The sequence below is a fragment of the Myxine glutinosa genome, chromosome 2 (genome assembly GCF_964187855.1).
Source record: "Myxine glutinosa chromosome 2, kmMyxGlut1.1, whole genome shotgun sequence".
Taxonomy (NCBI): Eukaryota; Metazoa; Chordata; class Myxini; order Myxiniformes; family Myxinidae; genus Myxine; species Myxine glutinosa.
Window position 1 is genome coordinate 197,141,147 of NC_136262.1, and position 13,241 is coordinate 197,154,387.

At 38.4% G+C, this 13,241-nt stretch overlaps 1 protein-coding gene across 1 annotated transcript in view; it reads right to left on the bottom strand.

Annotated features, from left to right (window-relative positions):
• Positions 1–13,241, bottom strand: part of IDUA (alpha-L-iduronidase) — a 200,754-nt gene that overhangs the window by 66,809 nt on the left and 120,704 nt on the right. Inside the window, exons 5-6 of the mRNA XM_068106517.2 lie at positions 10,062–10,157; positions 8,711–8,913 (exon numbers count right to left, since the gene is read on the bottom strand). Of these exons, the coding sequence (XP_067962618.2) occupies positions 8,711–8,913; positions 10,062–10,157 (299 nt within the window). The remainder of the gene's footprint in view (positions 1–8,710; positions 8,914–10,061; positions 10,158–13,241) is intronic.

A 13,241-nucleotide genomic window follows, 5' to 3' on the forward strand; every position in this document is an offset into this window, starting at 1 on the left:
TCTATGATTTGGATGATACGATTATCATTTCAAACTCCACTAAAAAGGAAGACTATTTTAAGGTAAATGCTATAACAGGAACAGACTGGAATTCAAACGGAACAAAAAGTTTTGAAATAAATAATCAACAAACTTACTTGAATATAGCTGATAGTTTCTTGCTGTGTAAATTTAAATTCACTAAGGCTGCGAATAATACTAATGCTACACTCGTAAATGATTTCTTCTGGAAAATGTTTGACAGTGTCCGCCTGTATATTGGAACACAAGAGGTTGAAGCGGTTGATTATGTCTCTGCTACATCTGAAATGATGAAATTTACACTATATTCGTTTAGTGATAGAATGGGTAAGGGAGCTGTTGAAGGTTTTATTCCTGATATGTCAACGGGTACAAACGCAGACCCTGGTTATAGTCAAAGGAAGTCAATGTATAATGATGAAACAAAAGCAGTGAATAGTTTTACCGTAGCAGTACCTCTTAAAGGTATATTTGGATTTTGCGATTATGATAAAGTTTTGTATGGTCTTAAAATTAGATTTCAACTACAAAGGAATGATAATGTAAATAGGTTGCTTTTTGGGGATGAAAATGCTTTTGGAGACAACAATAAATTTGTTATTAATGATTTGTGTTGGTATATCAGTGAATATACTCCTAATCTTAAAACGGAAGAGATGTTAAATAGAAGACTTAACTCAAAGAAACCGCTAAATGTATCATACCTTAAAAGAAGATGTCAACACGTTAAACTGGAACACACTACCTACACTTGGAATTTAGGTGTTCTTCAAGGAAAGCCACGATACCTCTGGCTCATTTTTAAAAAACCAGATGGAGAGGACGGTACTAATAAGAATAATGCCCTGAGTGATAATGCAAAGGTGAAACAACTTCGGGTTTCTCTTGATGGCACATTTTATCCGCGAGATAGATTGGAAATTGATTGGGAAAAAAATGATTATGCGGAAGCCTACAAGTCCTACCAAAAGGTGTGTGAAAGTAATGGTAATAATGATCCTATTTTGGATATGGTTGCGTTTCAAAAACTTTATACAATCTACGCAATTGACCTGAGTTCTCAAAAGGAAACTATAAAGTCTAATCGAGTGGATACTTCTCTATACATTGAAAGAGGGGAGAGTGAAGAGGTTAATGCATATTGTTTGCTTTTGGAGGAAACAGAATTACAGATTAATACAGATAATGGTGTTATGATTAATATCACATAGGTTTTTTCTCATAAATAAATGGTTGGGGTATATGTTAATCAAATCAATCTTAATAAATTAACATCTTGTATTCAAAATCAAAAGCCTTGTATTATTAATGTTAATACAATTCAAAGAAAAGGAGCTGTAAGAATTGATGTTTTACTCACACACACACAAGTAAAAACACTAAATGATGTTGGATCACTTAAAATTAAAATGACGAAACCTATGTTAAAGAAATATTCAATAGACGAGTCAAGAGGAGGATTTCTCCCGTTTCTAATTCCTTTATTTGCTGGTTTAAGTGCGGCGGGAGCATTGACTGGTGGTATTTCAGCAGCGGTAAAAACTGCTAACGAAAGGAAGGCACAACTAAAAGCTCAAAAAGAATTGGAAAGACATAACAAGGAGTTGGAGAAACAAATTAGTGGAAGTGGTGTAATTGTAGATTTTGCTCAAAAACTTGAAAGTCTACCTGATAAAGCTAGATTGTTGGTTGGAGATATGCTTTCCTCTATCGCTCAAGCGGGTGTTAAACTAACTAAACGGGGTAATGGATTGTATCTTTCTCATAAATAAATGGATAAATGGTTTAAACAATTTGGAAAGAATACAACGTCAAATATAGAACTAGCTAAGTATTGTAAAACACTAAAAATTGATAATGTGGTTATTTGTATGAGAGATGAATTAACACATATAAATAAGAATACAAAGAATATTATTATGAATTTAGACACACAGAATGGTTCTCATTGGGTTTGTATTCATAATAGTCAGGATAAATATTATTTTGATAGTTATGGTATGCCACCACCTGTTGAAGTAATACAATTCTTACAGAATGGTGTTTATCAAACATTCCAAGTTCAAGAAATTAATTCTAAATGTTGTGGCCAATTATGTTTATATGTATTATTTCAACTCAACAATAATGAAAATTTTTATGATATCATTTTTTATCTAATATAAATGACCTATGTTGGAAAAGATGGTTCTATCTTTGGAAAATCCTCTCAGGATATTGATTTATCAAATTATTATACAAAGGCACAGGCTGAACGACAAAAATATAGTGTAAGTAAAAATATTAATATGAAGAATACTTATAAATTAATCAATTATCCAAACCCTACAGATGCGAATGACTTGATTAGATTCAGTGATTTATCACAATATATATCTTTAAAGAAAACAGCACGTTTTGTGAAACAAGTAAAATTTACAACCACAACACCTGGTTATACTGACCATACACCTTTCCTCATTGAATTTAACTACCTGCTTACAATTAAATTTTATAAAGAAGGACATTTAGTTAATATGCGAATTAATAAATGGGGGTATGATATGCCTGATTTAGGGTATAATTGGTCTTTTTCAATAAACATAGAAGACCTACATGATTTAAATCAGTCTCGTAAAGAAGAATATTATCCACTTGGTGAAGATAAGGATTTATGTGGAAGTACAATTAGTAAACAACAAATACGTGATTTTAAGAAAATAAAAATATATGATAGTATAGCGATGGTTCGCATGACAAAGAAGGAAGGTAATGAGATAAGGATAGAAAGCCGAGGAATACAAACCGATTTGGTAGTGGGAAGATGGGGTGGTATTACCTGTCATAATATTAATCTCACATATATTTCTGATACATAAATGGCAGGAAGAAGACTACAAGAGAATTATAATTTTTGTATTCAAGGATACCTACAAGAAAAGGGTGCTCGGTATTACATACCTTATGATTTGGAGCATATACATGGGAATTTTGTCATAAAAAACTGGCCTTATACTGATATTGTTAAACCCACAAATAGAGACTTGTTTAAAATATTAAATAAAAATGAACTTCTCAAAGTTATGAAATATAAAACTCTTTTAGAAATCGTCAACAAATCTTATTGGTATCCTATTATGAGAAAAATAATTATAGATACAAGAATATCTCAAAATCCAGATGAGTATATGTATAATATTCTTTGGGGTTCAAACTCAAGGGTAGCAAGGGATGAGGAAGGAGTTGAAGAAGAGAAGGAGGAAAGAGAGAAAAAGGAGAAGGAGGAAAGGGAGAGGGAGGAGAAGGAGGAGAGGGAGAAAAAGGAGGAGAAGGAGGAGAGGGAGAAAAAGGAGGAGGAAAGGGAGAAAAGGGAGAAGGAGGAAAGGGAGAAAAGGGAGAAAAAGGAGAAGGAGGAGAGGGAGAAAATGGAGGAGGAGGAGAGGGAGCAAAGAGAGAGGGAGGAAAAATATAAAAAGATGGAAATCATTGAGATTCATAAAAGATTGAGTGTATTAAAGCAAATAAATCAATCTCAACGCACCGAAGAGGAAATTAAAGAATTAACAACTCTTACGAAGATAATGGTTTCAAAAATAAGAACGTCAATGTCTTCAATTTCAGAGATTTAAACGAGAAAGTGGTGAAGAAGAAGAAGAAGAAGAAGGAAAAGATTATGTGATTGATGATGTTGGTGTCATTGACTTTAGTTAGTTTTTATTTGTAAATAAATGGAGGAGAGAGTGAAGGCATTCCTTAGGATTCTTTATGTTTTAAAAATAAAGATTGAAATGTATATGTTGAAAACCAAAAAGGTTTTGATACTCTGTCGGAATTTTTCTGATAAATAAATATGAGTTATTGTCTCAAATGTAAAAAGAAAACTAAATCTAAAAATATCTCTTATGTTAAAGCTAAAAATAATAGAGTTTATCAAAAAGGAATATGTCAAGTATGTGGCTCTAAAAAGTGCCAATTCATCTCTCCTAAAAGAGGAGGAGACATACAAAAGTTTCTGTCAGGAAGTAAATTTACAACAACTGGAATTCCAGGGGAATTACACCTTCCAGGGTATTCTTTCTGTGGTCCAGGAACAAACTTGGATAAAAGATTAGATGAGGCTGACAATCCTAAACCTTGGTCTAAACCTACAAATAGGGTTGACGAAGTGTGTATGAAGCATGATATTGCTTATGGGAAAACCACTACGTTGACTGAAAAACATAAAGCCGACAGCGAAATGTTGTATAATTTGTCTTTGATACAAAATCCAACGTTGAGAGAGAAAGTTGATAGGTTTATTGTGAGAAATTTGATAAATGCTAAATTGAAACTTGGTCTTGGTTATTCCTCAAAAAACTATTAGGCTCTAATGATGCCATCAAGACTGAGGAGCTTTTGGCTGAAGAATTACACAAACCTATAATCACAAAGTTTAAAAGAAGGAAGGTTTATTCTAAATACACTGACCACATATGGTCCGCTGATTTAATTGAATTGAATAATGACAGGGGATACAGGTATGCTTTAACCGTTATTGATTTGAGGAGTAGATTTGCCTGGGTTGTCCCTTTAAAAAATAAAAGGGGTGATACTTTAATGTTAGCCTTTAAGCTAATATTTGATCGGGATAAAAGGAAACCAAAGAAGTTATGGACTGATGAGGGAACAGAGTTCTATAACAAAATATTCATGAAATTTCTTAAGGGGAAGGGTATTAAATTATACAGCACCTTTAATGAAGGAAAGGCAGTTGTTATTGAGCGTTTTAATCGTACTTTAAAAGAGAAATTATATAAAAAATTCACACAACTCGGTTCTCAAAAATGGGTGTATTTAATTCAGGATATTGTAGATAATTACAATAATACAGTTCATTCATCAACACAATCAAAACCATCAGAAACATTTACAAAATTAGAATATGAAAAGGAGATTAATTTGAGAAAGCCCAAGTTCAAAGTTGGTGATATGGTAAGGATATACAAATGGAAAAGCCATTTTGAGAAAGGTTATACACAAAAATGGACTCGTGAATTATTTAAAATCATTGATGTAATGGATACAGTCCCTTGGACCTACAAATTATATGATTTAAATGGAGAGGAAATCTTGGGTTCATTTTACTCGCAAGAATTACAAAAAACAAAGCTAATAATTCATTAAACAACATTTCTATTCACCCCACCCAGATTAGCTAATTTAATTAGTGGTAATAATAAAAAAAAATTAAATAAATAAAAAATCATAAGCCACGCCCACACCGACCCCGCCCACACAGACCCCGCCCACACAGACCCCGCCCACACAGACCCCGCCCACACAGACCCCGCCCACACAGACCCCGCCCACACAGACCACACCCATCATCCCCCACCCTCCGTGCACCCCCACCCTTGACCCTTCACCCCCCTCATCCCACCCCCACCTTCCCCACACACACAAGGGGAGGGGAGGGGTGGGATGAGGGGGGTGAAGGGTCTTTGGCAGGGGTGCACCTCCCCGTTCCCTCCTTTATTCTCTTTTTGTAATTAAGAATTAAATAATTGTAAACAAAACAAATATATATAAATATTGAAAACATTAAAATCTTTATATTATTAAAACATTTTTCTTGAGGTATACATTCAACTTCTCCCCAGCATAAGTCATCAATTTCTTCCCAGCACAAGTCAAAGGTTGGTTCAGCAGATGTCTTCAGGTTTTGAATCTCTTTCTATTAAAGACAAGAGGGGAGAGATATTTATTTCATATTTATGTTCCATGTCAAAGCGTCTTGAAAAGCGCTATACAAAATAAATGTATTATTATTATTATTATTAATATAGGGTCGGATGCCCTTCCTGACACCAACCCTGAATCACCTCTTACGATGCGCAGGGATATGGTGTACCTATTATAAACGGTGAACCACACACACGTACACACATGCTTACCTCGAAAAAATCGAGCTTTGTGTTCAAGTGGTCGAGTTGAAAATTTAGGGTACCACATGTTGACGGGAAATAACCACTCTTTGGAAAATCAAAATCGTCCCACTCCAAGCTTTGGTCTTCAAGGCTGCAAACAAAATAAGGAGAAATTACTATGTTGAAGTAAGCTTGACAAAACATCACACACACGCACACACACATACACACACATACACACACATACACATTCACACATACACATACACACACACATTCACAGATACATACACACACACACATACACACACGAACGCACACACAAACACATACACACATTCACAGATACATACACACACACACATACACACACACACACACACACACACACATTCATATATACATACACACAAGAACACACACATACACATACACACACACATTCACAGATACATACACACACACACATACACACACGAACGCACACACAAACACATACACACATTCACAGATACATACACACACACACATACACACACACACACACACACACACACACATTCATAGATACATACACACAAGAACACACACATACACATACACACACACATTCACAGATACATACACACACACACATACACACACGAACGCACACACAAACACATACACACATTCACAGATACATACACACACACACATACACACACACACACACACACACACACACATTCATATATACATACACACAAGAACACACACATACACATACACACACACATTCACAGATACATACACACACACACATACACACACGAACGCACACACAAACACATACACACATTCACAGATACATACACACACACACATACACACACACACACACACACACACACATTCATATATACATACACACAAGAACACACACATACACATACACACACACATTCACAGATACATACACACACACACATACACACACGAACGCACACACAAACACATACACACATTCACAGATACATACACACACACACATACACACACACACACACACACACACACACATTCATAGATACATACACACAAGAACACACACATACACATACACACACACATTCACAGATACATACACACACACACATACACACACGAACGCACACACAAACACATACACACATTCACAGATACATACACACACACACATACACACACACACACACACACACACACACATTCATATATACATACACACAAGAACACACACATACACATACACACACACATTCACAGATACATACACACACATACACACACGAACACACACAAACACATACACACACGAACACACACACACACACACACACTAAGGCAGCGTCGTTTAACACAAATGTAATAATATTTAGTATCTTACCTTGCATATGAATCTTCCAAGAATGGTGAAACATACAGGTTGACCAAGTTCATTTCGTTTTGCAACTCTTGAGATTCTGCAGTATTTTCATTCCAACCAGTTTGAAGTTCTGCCAGGATATTCGCATTGCTGTAAAGATAAAGGAATATTAAGTCATTTGTTGTATAATTAATCCCATACAAAGCTTTAAACACTTTAATTTTAAATGAAACTTACCTTGGTGAGTATTCTTCTTCTTTATCAGAGTAAAGGATGGAGTAGTAAGACATGTCGATCCCCAATGATCAAAATTGAATTGAACACGTTCTTTTATAATGAACAAAATGTATTTTCTTGAAATGACGACATGCAGTCATTTCGGGGAAGCCCTGAGCGTGTGTGAATAACAGGAAATAAGACAATGAAATCTTTCTGGGAAGTTATCCAAGTCATTGAAACAACGTCATTTCTCAAAAGCGAAGAATTAATAAAAAAAGGTTTGATTTGTAGGGTCGTTGTTTGAGTGGGTTATATTCACCAGATGATATTAAGAGTAAAAGGTTAAAAGGTCCATAAGGTCAGAAGGATCACAGGTGTTTAAGTGGTCTAATGAATAAGGATAACATGTCAAAAGGTATGAAGGTTCGTAAAGAACAGGGTGAGAGAAATAGAGGTCTTTAGGGTCAATATGGAAGTGAATGGGTCAAAGATTAATCTGCCAGATGATATGTAGAAGAAGGATGATAGGTCTATAAGAGAAAACAAATATTTGTAGTGTTTGAGTGGTCTAATGAACAACATTAAGGATAGGTACTACAGACAAAAGGTTCATAAAGATGAGGGTGGGAGAAATAGAGGTGTTTATGATTTTTGAAAAAGACAAGGGGGTAAATGACATTAGATAGGGATTTCCCATGTTAAACGGAGGTGTCCCAGAAGCAACATTATTACACTACTATGGTGAGTGTACGCCCTCCCAGGAAGGCTGGGATTGGAAGTCCCAGGTGGACTGGGTGTCCACCAGTTACAACAATGATTGACAATCAACCCTCGATAAATGCAGAGAGGTTTTTTTGTTCATTGTAAGCTATTGAGTTAATAAATAATGTTTATAAAGAAGGTTAAAAAATAAAGGTTTCGTTCCATGTCTTAAGGAATAATTATTTATCGACAACACTTGACTACAAAACTAAATTTGTGAGTTTTTTTTTTAACATTTAAATCAAAGTACCTGTATAACAAAAAAGATAATGTGGAATACAATGATGGAGCAAATATAAAAATGCAATTTTCTTCTGCAGCTGTAAACAACTCAATACATTTCAAAGTTTGCATTCCGATTCATCACAGCTGCAGTTGCTGATTCAACATGTCCAAGTTGACAACGGACAGAAAAAGATAATGTTGTAAACGGAACCTTTTTATGCATGGCAATGTAGTCCAGACGAACACCCCGTTTGCCCGTAAAGAAGTTTGTTCCTTTGGTGCAGTGATCCAGCAGACCCCAGCATATGGGCGAAGCAGGTGGGCTGCGCAATGAGCCACCTGGGCCTCCGAGCCGCAGATGAAAATTGGCTTTCTTCAGACCCTCTGAGCAGGCATCGTAGTAGTTAAGAAATCCTTGTGAGGGATGTGGGAGAAATCCACAGATGGACTTTTTAGGGTTCACGCACAACATGCAGAAAATAAATGGTTGTCTTGCTATAAGTAGTGCCGGGGGGGTTAACATATGGCCTTGTTTTAAATGGGTTGCACAACAATACTTTAAGGGGGTAGTTTTATTTATGAGTAGAATATCTCTCTGTTCCAACATTTGCTACAGAAAAAGCATTATATGCTTAAATCGTACATCTTCGCTCTTTGGTGATCTCCTTCCAGTTCAGATTCTCAACCGCAGACTTTCAGGAAAGATAACACTAGGCGGTTTGCCATTTCTCAACAGCAGTCATCACAGGAATACAGAATTTGTTCAGTGTGCCAGCGATAATTCGCCTACTCCTCATCAAGACATCACAAGCTCTTTAGCCTCCACCAGCTAATTCTAACAGACCAGGCTTGTCATCCATCTGAGACATGGTGGCCTATGTCATGCAACGCCCTGCCGAGAAAGCACCAAGGTGACAAGTTCATAGTCGGGTCGAGAATCAAACCCACACTCGACAGATCAAAGGTGAGGGTGCTACCTCTGAGCTATACTGCCAGCCCAAGTCATAATATGTGAGCCTTTAACTGTAGCCATGTTAACACCGGCTGCAGTAAATGTTATTACAATGCAGTGCATTTAGCAATTTTTAATTGTGTCTACTCTGGTGTTAACTGAAGAAAATTCTGCACAAGCATATCCAATGACATATGAAGGGGGAATTTGGCCCAACATGCCTTGTTAATAGTTCAACCGACTAACTCCATTTATTTACTTGATCCTACAGGTATGCTTATCAACCCACATCAGGTGCAATATCTTTGAAGGGTTTATGGGGTTATAACACCAACAGAAAAGACTCGTTACTCTGACTTTTTACCACCCACCTGACCCCATTCTCCTTTCTCAAAGTATCTCACCCACTACTTTGCATACGTCATGTGTAAATGACTCCTAAGGGTCAGCAAACTCTACTTTTGCAAATATTTTTTACAGCCGGAAGTCAGTGCGATGTGGGAATCAATTTCGTTATAAAGCAACACTTTGGTTGAAAGGATAAAAGTTATGTTATATTTTTATAGCAAGTACAAGATAAAGCCTACAACATGAGAGCGATGGAACGTACCTTGTTCCGTCATGGAGACATTATCAAAGTCATGGTGGTCTGGTTCATTCCACGTCTCAAAATTCCACTCCGAGACGTAAGACAGGCCAAATTTATCTGCAGTGAGACACCCACAAGTGAAGATGGCGTACATGTCAGAGCTTATGTGTTAGCTGCAATACCAGAACTACTAACATGTGTTCACTGCAATAGTTCAAAATCAGGAATTACATTATAATCTTAAAACCAACACATGACTGCATCATAAATGATCTGATAGTTACTTTCACTAATAATAAAAAATATAAAAGTCTGGTTCAAAATTTGACCTGGACATTTGCTAACGTTGAATAACATGCATACATTACTATAATCTTTGGAGATTTGTATTGCGAATGCCCCGAACAGGCACTTGTTTTCTCGAATGTCCTGCTTGACTACACGTGCTCAACATCAAGACAGTGGCCAGTGAGGTAACAAAGAGGACTGAGAAAGAGGTCTTTACGAACAAGGCTATTTAAAATTGAGGTCCTTCACTGGCTACGTTTATAGTACGTCCTGAAGAAATTTACGGTGAAGGCATACAAAGACTTCCACTCTGATGGGGACACGCATGTGTCCAAAACCATAGAATACCTTCAAAAGTAATGCAAGTAATCTATTACTAAAAGGAGAAGCATCTGTCCATGTGTGTGTGGCCATCACACTTACCAATAGATAATAGATCGACTTTGAACAAAATTTTGTGTCCATTCAATCACAGAAATGCCCATTTTAAAAGTCCGTCTTTCTGGAATTGCAGAAGAAGAATTAGGACCTCAAGCATTAATATAGCGCTTCCAATGGTATCCAATTAAGGCGGTCCCAGAGGAGGAAAAGGCCGTGTCCCCACATGCGTGCGGCAGTTAAAGTTGGACCTTGAAGAGTTAAGCTCTCTCCCCTGTCTCTGTTTCATCACTACCGATGAAAGGACCATTTGGAAAGTAGCGAAGACATCGCCCATTCATTGGCATCCCTTTGTCTCCTGGCCTTGTCACTATTCTTCTACCCCGAGCCACATTCTGCCTTGTGCCACACCAACCTGCACGGTACCAGCCCAAGACTATAGCACCTGCCTAAAGTCCTCGCCTGCTCCCTTACCCTTCATTGTGTTAATCTGGTATCGTTGGCACCATTGTGGGTATTTATTCCCTTTGTACATATTGTAACGAATTTGAGAAGTGTAACGAATTCGAGAAAATGTAAAGAATGTGAGAATTATGGTTTTGTTGTGTGTACATGGCACCCTCCGTAAGTAAAGAAAGGTCGAAGCTCGTCCTCTTAGTTAATTCCATAAACCTACACACAGGACACCATATATCCTTTTAAATAGTTAGTCCCTTATTCTATGTAGGTTAAGGATGTGTGTTCCCAATAGTTTGACTCTTCATTGCACCGAATTAAATAAGAGTAGGCCCCTCCGACGCCCCATGGCAGCTTCCAAGTGCCAGGTTTGCCAGGTTTGCTGCAATTGACTCTTTAGCCACTTTGCTGCATTTTCATCTCCCGTCCACTTTGCTGCATTTGACTCCATTACGCACGAGGTAACCACGAAGAAGAAAGGCGGGTCTCCACCTCGTCATAGAGGGGAGGAGTAAGTCGGCCCCGTTCAGCCAACCCAGAACGAGGGGTTTGGCTTGAGAGGGCGGAGAGAGAACGCTTGGGGGAGGTTCGCAAAGGTTGAAGGGCGGGGCCTATATAACCCGCCGCGGGATGCTCCCCACGCGGATGAGCTGAGAGGAGAGATGAGTTCTGAGTCCAAGAGATGCACTGGAGATGAGCAGGTGTGACCAAGCCGCCGTGAGACGTGCCGCGCTGCAGGAAAAAAGGGACCGAGGCAACGCAAGGAGTGTGCGACGCAGCAGGCGGAGAAAGGAACTTCACCCGCGCAGTTTGGGACCAACGACCGCGGCTCGGCTTCTTGACGGCGGTGCCTTCTGGCCCGACCGTGCCCAGGCCCCGCTGAACCTTCCTTGCCTCTCAAAGCCATCCACCCCAAGCCATTCATTCCTGCCATCATTTCCCCGTGTAAGTGTGAATGTTCGTCCGTCTTCAACGTTGTCCTGGGGTTTATTAATTAAGCTTGTATAGGTAAGCTAATGATTTCACTGTGTCTCCTGCTCCTTCCATTTTCTGTATATAACCTTGACTGCTCTCTTTGCTTTGGCCTGTGTAAATAATTAATAAATCCTGTTATTCCTCCGTACTTCTTCTTCTTCTTCTTCTTCTTCTTCATTCTCATTCGGTCGCTTTAGTGGTTTCAATATTGAGTGTACGTGGCGCGATTCGGCCAACGTTCAGGATCGGGTTTAGTGAAGGCTAATGACTCGAACTTCGGGTTGCTAAAAACCGCTCGGCAACTAGACTATCCAAACCGGGGTTCGAGCGGTACTTGTCTCCCTAGTCTGCGGAGGGACGGATAAAGGTATTCAGGATAAACCCTGGACCCATAACCCTGATCCGTTCCATCCCGCGGGATAGCGTTACAAGTGCCAGGAGTGGAGCCGGTCAGCTTAACAAGACAAGGGACTAACCACCCCTTGCTAAGAGGGAAGGGCCGTACTCCATATCCGTAACAATATAATTGGGTTTTGGCATCTTACCTTCCCTATTTGTCTGTCTTCGTACGCCAGATCTGTCCAGGTTTGGTCTTGCCAAGCATTGTGTTTATCAGATTTTATTTACACACATTTACATTACATTTACACATTTTATTTATCAGAAACGTTTTTCCCACTTTCCAGCCTTTTGCATGTTACCAACCATCAAATTTTGTTTATCTATTGGGCGATCCTCGGGGTTTTGTATATGATAAAGAATGCAGTATAAATGTAGAATGCAGTGAGGATTAGATTGTTTTGGCATTTGCAGAGATTTTTGGACCCCTGGCTCAGAATTGTCTGCATTAACTGGGAATCTGACATGACAATACATACAGGTAGTGGACAAAATAAAACACCTGGGTAAATGAGGGACACCAAGCAATGGCTTCCACACAGGTGTGACCCATCTGTTAATTAAGCAAATAACATCCCAGCATGCTTAGGGTCAGATATACAAATGCTGCACAGAATGATTGCCTATAATTATGGCTAGCATGGCTGCAAGAGGAGACTCCTCCCCAATGTCCCCATCCACAGAGCATGTGCATGCCCAATGGTT